The sequence below is a fragment of the Chrysochloris asiatica genome, unplaced genomic scaffold (genome assembly GCF_000296735.1).
Source record: "Chrysochloris asiatica unplaced genomic scaffold, ChrAsi1.0 scaffold00124, whole genome shotgun sequence".
Taxonomy (NCBI): Eukaryota; Metazoa; Chordata; class Mammalia; order Afrosoricida; family Chrysochloridae; genus Chrysochloris; species Chrysochloris asiatica.
Window position 1 is genome coordinate 5,557,320 of NW_006408642.1, and position 9,148 is coordinate 5,566,467.

The 9,148-nt window shown below is 45.1% G+C and overlaps 1 protein-coding gene across 1 annotated transcript; it reads right to left on the minus strand.

Moving 5' to 3' along the window:
• Nucleotides 1-740: 740 nt before the first annotated feature.
• On the minus strand, nt 741-7,835 carry ZNF445 (zinc finger protein 445). Its single transcript, XM_006868833.1, is given in 8 exon segments — nt 741-2,838; nt 3,933-4,083; nt 4,577-4,703; nt 4,974-5,068; nt 5,414-5,531; nt 5,533-5,575; nt 7,401-7,456; nt 7,458-7,835. Coding segments are annotated over 8 exon segments (3,066 nt in total).
• Between the last annotated feature and the right edge of the window lie 1,313 nt (nt 7,836-9,148).

The following is a 9,148-nucleotide window of genomic DNA, read 5'->3' on the forward strand; positions in this document are numbered from 1 at the left end:
AAACATATACAGAGGTTCAATGACTTACCAAACATCAGCACCACTTGGCTTCAAGGCCCTTCCCAGGAATGTGGGCTCTGCCCAGCCACTTCCAGTGCTATCTTTTGGCACTGTACAAATGATTCCGGGCCATGGGCAGCCATTGCTGTAGGAAGGCAACTGGGAGGATGGTCAACCACCTCCTGAGATTACCTATACTCTACTGAAGACACTTTCTTCCCCTCACTTGCCACTAGCCCTTAACAGATACCCAAAAGGTAACTATGATATCTGAAGCTCCATCCAGACCTCCCAAGAGGCAACTGGGGAGACCAGGAGTTCTGTAAGGTCAAACAGAATAGGTACAATCAGTGGCCAAACTCAACGGGAAACTTAAAATCCAATTATCCCCTTCCCAGAAGCCACAGCCCACCATGCCACAAACATTCTGTCTATTCACAAAGGTCAATGGTCTTTTAAAGTTGTGAAAGAAAACCTGAGGGAGCCCCAGGTCATTTAGCAAAGGCCACTCCAGGAGCCAGAGCCTCCAGAAGGGTCACAGAGAACATGCTGCCCTTACTTCCCAGCAGATAGGATGGTGACTGCCTGAGCTTTTCGATCCTCAGGATTCTTTACCACTAGCTTCTAAAATAGGAAGACTGGGCCCTCTGTAAAGTCTTTCCCTAGGTTCCCGTAATTAAGAGTTTTCTAGCAGCATAGCTAAGGGCACCCCCCAACACACACATGGTGAGGGCCCCTGGCTAGCTCCTAGGATGGTTTTTCATATGCCGAGACAAATTTGAAGACCATCTGAAGGTCTTCTCACACTCTAAGCATTTGAAGGGTCTCTCTCGAGTATGAAATCTCTTGTGGCTAAGGAGTTGAGAACCTTTCTGAAAAGATTTCCCACACACGTTACATTTATGGCTCTTGTTCCCAATGTTCTGGGTGGTGGGCTTGAAGGTTGGGTCACAAATTTCCTCATGATCTTCAAAGGTTTTCTCCTGACAGTGTCTGAATTCCTTTAAACTCAACTCTGCATCCTTGCAGGAAGATAATCCAGGCTGTGCTGTTCTGGCATGTTTTCTCTCATGAACACAGAGGGTATGCCTTCCAATGAAGTCTTTCCCACACCATTGGCATTTAAAAGGTCTCTCCTGAGTGTGAATTCTCTGATGATTAGCTAGGCGATAGATTCTATCGTAAGATTTTCCACACAGATTACATTTATAGCGTTTCTCTCCACTGTGTATTCCCATGTGATCTAAAAGAGTTCTTTTACGAGTAAAGGTTTTCCCACATTCCTGACACCAAAAAGGTTTCTCATTGGTGAAGGTTTTCAGATGAAGACCTGGAGTTCCTCCATATTCACAATATTCATAATGTTTTCCATACGAGTGACTCCTAAGATGTCGAGAAAGATTGGAACTCCATCTGAAAGCTTTCCCGCATTCCCTACACTGATAAGGTTTCTCTCTGGTGTGTGTATTCTGATGGATGTGGAGGATCGAAATACTGGAAAAAGCTTTGCCACACTGGCTACATTTGTAGACTTCCTGCATGTTGTGACTATTCTCAGAAACTTGCAACACTTGGTCCTGACTAAACAATGGATCCCCCTCAGATTTTCTTTCAATGAAATGCCGCTTCTTATGGACAAAAAAGGTTGACCTGTGGGCAAACGCTTTCCCACATTCACTACATTGGTATGGTTTTTCACCTGTGTGACTTTTCTGATGATCAATTAGGGATTTTTTTCGAGTAAAACTTTTGTTGCAATGCTGACAAAGAAAAGTTTTCTCTTCCATGGGGGCTTTCTGGGGTTGGTGGGAGCTGGAGGTTGCCTTGAAGTCCTCCCTACATTTGTCTTGTTCAAACAACTTTTTCTCCTTGTGCAGTCTCATGTGACGCGTAAAATTTGACCTCCACCTGAAAGTTTTCCGACATTTGGTACATACATAGGGTTTCTCCTGGGTATGAACCCTTTGGTGTTCAAGAACGTATGATTTACAGTGGAAAGATTTCCTACACTGGCTACAGTCAAAGGGTTTCTTCCCACTGTGGTATCTCAAATGATCATCAAACTCTGAGCCATAAATGACAGCTTCCTCATTCTGATTAGATTCCAGAAAGTCCGGCTTAGTATGGGTTTCCTGGTGCAGACGGCAGACTGATCTTCGTCGAAACGCTTTTTCACAAAAACTGCATTTATATGGTTTCAGTCCAGTGTGAATTTTCTCGTGCCTCATACAGTTTGAATTCCACCTAAAGCTTTTCTCACACACTCTGCATTTATATAGTTTTTCTTGAGTGTGAAGTTGCTGATGACATTCAAGATGGGAGCGATCACTGAAGGCCCTCCCACAGTCACTGCACTTATATGGGGTCTCCACCATGGCAAGACTCTGTCCAGATTGGTGATGAGAGCTAAGGCTAGAGTCTTTCCCATCTGTGTCCTTTTCATCCCCTTGCAGTACCACATGATTTCTCTGATGTAGGCCAACCTCCCCGATCATGTGTCTAAGCCCTTCCTCATAGTCCTTGTAGTCATGATGGTGTGAACTTAGTCTGAAACGTCTGCCATAACCACGTTTAAGAGATCGCTTTCTTCCAGGATCTTTCAAATATGTTAGGTGTTTTTGGTCAAGACTATTACTTCCTCTTAATTCCTCAGACTCTCTTTCTGTTCTGTTACTGAAATTGATCTCTTCTTTCTTTATTTTCATGAGCACAGGGGGTCCGCATTTCTCCTCTAGTCCACTCTTCTGCTCAAAAGATTCTTGAAGCCCTGTTCCCTCAGAAACATTCATCACAGAGCATCCTGATTGTACAGTTAAGGTTTCTGCTTCCATTGGCTTACTCTGGAATTCACCTCCTGACACAAAATAAAACACAAAAGAGTATGTTCTTTTCTCATACTTTGAACAGGAGGAAGCACCAAGGGGCAATAAATGTCAAGCTCCTAAGTGGTTAAGACTTTTGTCTGACTGCAAATACCCTGGCAAAATAGTCAGGAATATAATACAATATGGAACCCAGATAGAGATCCCAAGTATCAGAGAAGGGAGGAGGAGGAGAAATAAGATGACACTAGAGGCAAGTGATAAGAATAAATCAAATCCAGTTAGAGAACAGAAAGGGCTGAGAGTAAAATGTTAAACAGCAGGAGCATGTCCATTGCTGTTGACTCAAGTTTGACTCATGGTAACCTGTGAATTACAGAAAATAAATGAAACTTACAGAGTTTCATACAGGCTGTAATCTTTACAGACAGACTGCCAAGACTTCCTTCCAAGGCATTGCTTGGATGGGTTTGAACTGCCAACCTTTAGATTAATAGTTGAGTGAAAACAGTTTGTACCACCCACGAACCTAATAGCAGCAATGGGGAGAGGGATCATGACAGGAAGATACTCAAAAGCCAAGGGGGGTGGGCTTGATGGAGGGTGGCTGACAGAGCTGGCCATCATCAGGCCTATCACAGGGAGCAAAACCAAACAAAGAAGAGAATCTCTGCTCCTCAGACCAGGAAAGGGCAGGTGTAAGAAACTTAGCAGGAGTGCAGACACAAGTTGGAGAAGTCGCATTACTGAGTGGAAAGGAGAGGAACAGTGAAGCCCTCTGGTAGCAAGAGCTGTTAGTGAGAGGACATGCTAGGAGATGGACAGGTCAGGACAGGAAATGACTGGTCTCTAATAGATCAGCCTACAGGAAGAGGCCCAGGGACCCAGTAACCTTGTTGTTAAGAGATGTCAAGTTGGTTTCAACCCATAGAGACCCTGTATAGGGTTTACAAGGAGCTGCTGGTGAGCTTGAACTGCCCACCATGCGGTTTGAACCAACTTTGCAGGACAGGGCATTAGCCCATAGTCCACACCAGGACTCCAGCATCCCTTAGCACCATTGTTAAAGACCTTCCTTCCAGCAAACAATGAATGAAGTCCCCAGGAGACATAAGAGAGGGGCCAGACCTGGTAGTTCTCTGTAACTCACCTGCAGGGGCAGCACCTGGCTTCTCTCTTTGCTGAACTCCCTGATCATTCAGGCCCCATGGCTCCCTTCCCTCCAACCAGGAGATCAGAGCAGGTTTATGGAATGGTCCCACTGCAGAAGAGAAGGAAATGGAATAGGAATGCAGATGAATCACATGAAGCTATTCTTCAGGATCCTACCTGTGGCCCTAATATTGAGGAGAGAAAAACTAGGGAGGCAGGCGGAGGAGGCTAGAAGAGGCCCTGACATTTCTGATAGTTCTTGGTATAGACAAGAAAGGCTAAGCGAATTCGTAGCAGAAAGGATCCCTATGATTTTTAGAGGTATAAACCATGACAATCAGTTGAATCAGCCAGCATTTTTGAATATTTACATGAAGCAGCAACTTGATAGATTACCTTTAATCTTTGCAGTGGCCCTGCATAATAAGTATTACTATCTGCATTCTGAAGAGAGGAGGCTGAGAGTTACAGATTAAATTATCTTGTTGATAGTTAACAGAGCCAAAATCAAATCCAGGCCAGGCCCCCTTTTTAATGCACTGCAATGAAAACGAAGAGGGCAGAGTAAAATGGGTAGAGGCATGGGGACAAGAAGGTCTTACCCAAAGAAACCATGTTGCCATAATTCTCCAGCATCACATCCCTATACAGGTTCCTCTTGGAATGGTCCAGCCATTCCCATTCGTCCTGGAAGAAGGTCACCTCCACATCCTTGAAAGTCATAGCCTCCTGAAAAAATACAGTCCTGTGTCCTAGAACTGGTCCCCAGCACCCAGCTTCCAGTATAAGGCAGGGAATGGGCTCTGAGTGAGTACAGGATGGATCTGGCAAGGATGAAGGAGACCATCTCACCACAGAAAAGCTCTGGGTTCTGGGTAGATAAACTGGGATGTGGGTCTCTGGATGGGAGTCACTGGACAGAGAAATGGGGGAGCTACAGCCTCCCCATTAGACAACTAGGTGGGAACATCAAGAAGAACCAAAAGTGTTGTGGCTCACCTGGGGCTGATCGGTCAGGGGCCTGAATGCTGTCACCCCATTTCCTGGGTACCCCTCTCTCTGGGTAAGGGTAGGCATGTGGGAAGCAGGAGAACCTGAGGGAGAAGAATCATGAAAGAACTGTCCATTTCTGGGCATCTCACTGAGAAGTCCACTCTCCCCGGGACACACAGGATTCCTGGGCCCCTGAAAGGTAGGGACTGTTTTTAAATACCATTTTCACATTCCTCCAGTGTCTGCTGTGGGCCACAGGTTAGGACAAAGTGGAGTATAATGGCAGAAAGACCTTGACATGGGTCACAGAAGGGGTGGGAGAGGACACAGCACAGGGCAAGGACAGAAAGGGTTCTCAAGAGATGACAAAGGGTAAAAACACAACACTATAGGAAATCTGGGAAGTATGGAATGAGGCTGAGGTCTCACAGCCAGGCAGCTAGTACCGGATTGCCCAGCGAGGTTGGCACGCACGCCTATTTCATAGGGGGGCTCCAGGTGGTCCTCTAAAGCAGAGCTGCTCTTGACAGGTGAAGCAGGGGGCCAGATCTGTGCGGCTCGCAGGGCTCCTGTACCCGTCCATTGCACATCTGGTCTCTGGGCAGGGCCTGGGTCCTGGCAAGAAGAAAAAGTTGTGAGAGGAAACCCATGGGAAACAGAAAGCAATCTCAAAGAAGAGACCATGTGGCTAACCTCTAAAGGACAGAGGTCCAGGGAAAGATGAGCCAGGCCTTTTATTAATTAAAGGAGAGGGGAAATAACACAGAGAGAGTTCAGAGAGACCCCTCCCAAGCCCTCAGCCCCACACTGTTTGCCTCCCTGGGCTCTAACAGGCAGGGTAGGGAAGACTGTGGGCGAGTCAAAGTGGAGACAGATTCCACATCAGCAAACAGAAAGTCAGTAGCAGCACTGCTGTCAGGATCAACAGTGACACCGCTCTCTCTGCCACCAGCCTGGAAATGAGGAGAGAGAAGAAATATGTCCCAGACAGTTAAGCAGATAATGCTTCACAGGAGAAGCATGTACCATCTACAAGTGTCAGACACTAACATGCAAAGTGGCCTTGAAGAGGCAGGGTGGGTCCCAGAGTCTAAACTTGACTGAAATATTAGCTCTGTTTTGAGAAGCAATGTTGATTCCAGAGGGTCAGTCATGGGACAATCAAAGAAAGAGTCTCGACACAAACACTGGCAGTGCTCATCCACGGGGCAGCCAGGAAGGAATAGAACTTTGCCCTGAGACTTCAAATAGTTCTTGTCTCAGAGAGAGGCTGTCTCTGAGGGAAAGACGAGACTGCAAAGCTGCAGCCAATGAAATTCCATGTTTTTATGGTCAGGTGGCCAAGACAGCTCTATACTGAGATTAATTAAACTTAGCCTAAGGCCACTGAACAGCTGAATTACAGATTAAAGGATGAACTGACCAGAATAATGCATCTCCTGTTCTTCCTCAAACTGACTACAGGAAGAACCCACCATCTGTTCCTTAGAAAATCTGTACAGGGTCACTATGACTCGAAACTGACCCAACCCAGCACTTAACAACAACAAGAATATAGAAGTACCACCAAATTAGACTAAGCGCAAACTTTCACAGACCCTGGCCCTCATTTTTCACAATGGTAATTCAGACAAACTATAGGGTGATTCTGTAACTTATCATCTTGAGAATTTCTGTTCTTTTTTTTTTTTTTAGAAGTGGAGGAGGGGCATGGTAGGAGGGGGCTTCAGCTTTTGTTTTCCCTAGGCCTGGCTTTTGTTGTCTAATTTATAACTAGCTTTCAAACAGTTAGGCTCTCTGTTCATTGGCAATGTTTTTAGTTTTAAAATATTACATCTAGTTCTGAAGAGTTGAACATAACCAAGCCATAATTTTATAACTACTGCATACCTTCTTCCTTTTATAAATTAGTTTTAAATCTTTTTAAACATCTCATTGATGTTTCTCTACTTCCTAGTCCATGGCTGCTTCTCTTCCTCACCCACCAACCCCCGTTTCACAGTCCCCTGCCCCCCTCCACACATACAGAAAGAGAACAAATCCTCAAAAGCCTACTGAGGAAGAAGCAACATGGTATATACAATCAGTCTAATCTTTGGGGTCTTACCCTATACTCCTAATGAACAAAAGACATAACTCTCACCTTACTCATGTCAAATTAGAGACTGTATGAAGATGGACTTTGTACATGGTAAGCCACTGTGTCCAAAAGCTAGTTACTATTATTGATGCACACTTGCTAATGTATTCTCTGGAAAGTGGGCAAAAGCTATCTGCTGTAAGATCAGTGGCTCAGGACCCAGTTCTCAGCTCTCAAGTGCAGTTGAATGAGAAAAGGGAGGCTTCTCCTGTACCCCCAGCACTATGAGCTCAGAGGCCCGCCCCAGTCCCAACAAGCTGACTCAAAGGAAGGCAGTATTTAAGGTCCCCCACACTTACCCTCTGTGGTATCCCATCAAGGTCCCTCCGCAGCTCCTCCAGTACAGCCACGGCCTCCTCCCCACTCCCGGGACGATGCAGCTGCACCCAGGTCCGAAGCTCTCCAGGCAGGATGCTCAGGAACTGCTCCAGCACCAGCAGCTCCAAGATCTGAGCCTTGGAGAGAATGTCAGGCCTCAGCCACCAGCGACAGAGCTCCCGGAGTCGGCTCAGAGTTTCCTGAGGTCCAGAAGACTCGTGGTAGCCAAGTTGCCTGAAGAGCTGGCGGAAGAGCTCCTGGCCAGGACGGTTGAGAGTCTGTGGCCTAGCTGTCTGTACTGAAGTATAGCCTTCATCCTTGTTTTCCTTTACCACCTGGAGGCGCCCTCTGTCCCTAGAAGCCTGGGTCCGGGACCCTGGGTGGGCAGCATGCCACCTGCCTGGAGGCATCTTTCGCACTTTCAGGGTCTGCCCACAAAACACGAAGCAAGACTGCTTTCTTTGTATGGATGCTGAGTCCTCAGGAGTATCTTCTCAGTGCTGGTGTGGCCAATGTCATTTGCTGGGATGTCAGAAGTCACTGGCAAGAGACTGAAATAATCAATATTCTGTTCAGAAAGGAATGAGAGAATGATGTCCATCACACATGGCACAGTAAGATCCTGTTAGGTGGAACTACCTTTGGATGAAAAGAGGGCATATGACCATGAGTATTTGCACAGATGTATCAGCCAGTACCAAGCACAGCAAGGCTAGACTGTGTAGTACTCTGTACTGGAGAAAGCAAATTAAACAAACAAAAAAATCCCAGAATATAGCACAAAGAGACATAGAAACAAAATAAAAAAGATAAAAGCTGCCTCCTCAGGACATGGAGAGAGAGAGCAGCTGAGGACTCTAAATTCATGGATAAAGAAAGACTGAGTGCTGGCAGCCAGAAGGCATTTAAACAACCAAAGGGCACATCCTAAGTGTTTCTGTGTACATCCCCCCAAACACACACACACACACACAAAAAAAAAAAAAAAAAAAAAAAACCCAGAAGGAATAGAAGCAAATAACTTTTGAATGATGATGCACGGAGGAGATTGTAATCACTGCAGTGCAACAATGGTGTACATGTTAAGTATCACTCAATTCATAATACAAACTTTAAAAAAAAAAGCTGCCTCCTCAAAGTAGACTTAACCTTAATGACGTGGATGGAGTAAAGCTTTGGCGACCTTCATTTGTTCTTGTAGCATGACTCAAAATGAGAACAGCTGCAAACAACCAGTAGTAATTGGAATATGTAATGTATGATGTATGAATCTAGGAAAACTAGAAGTTGTCAAAAATGAAATAGAATGCTTAAAGGTCAATATTGTAGGCATTACAGAGCTAACATGGACTGGCATTTGGCTATTTAAAATCAGATCGTTATATGGTTTACTATGCCAAAAACAACAAAATGAAGATGAACAATGTTGTATTCATTACCAAAAAGAACACTTCAAAATCGATCCTGAATACAACACTGTCAGTGATAAGATGATACGCATATAGCTATAACACAAATGGTTATTATGCACATGGATCTCACCACAGGAATGCACAGGAATCAAATCTACTACATTTGTAGAAAGAGACAATGGAGATGCTCAGTACCATCCGTCAGAGCAAGTCCAGCAACTGACTGCAGAACAGATCACAAACTGCTCATACATAAGCTCAAGGTGAAGTTAAAGAAAATTAAAACAAGTAAACAAGAGCCAAAGTATGAC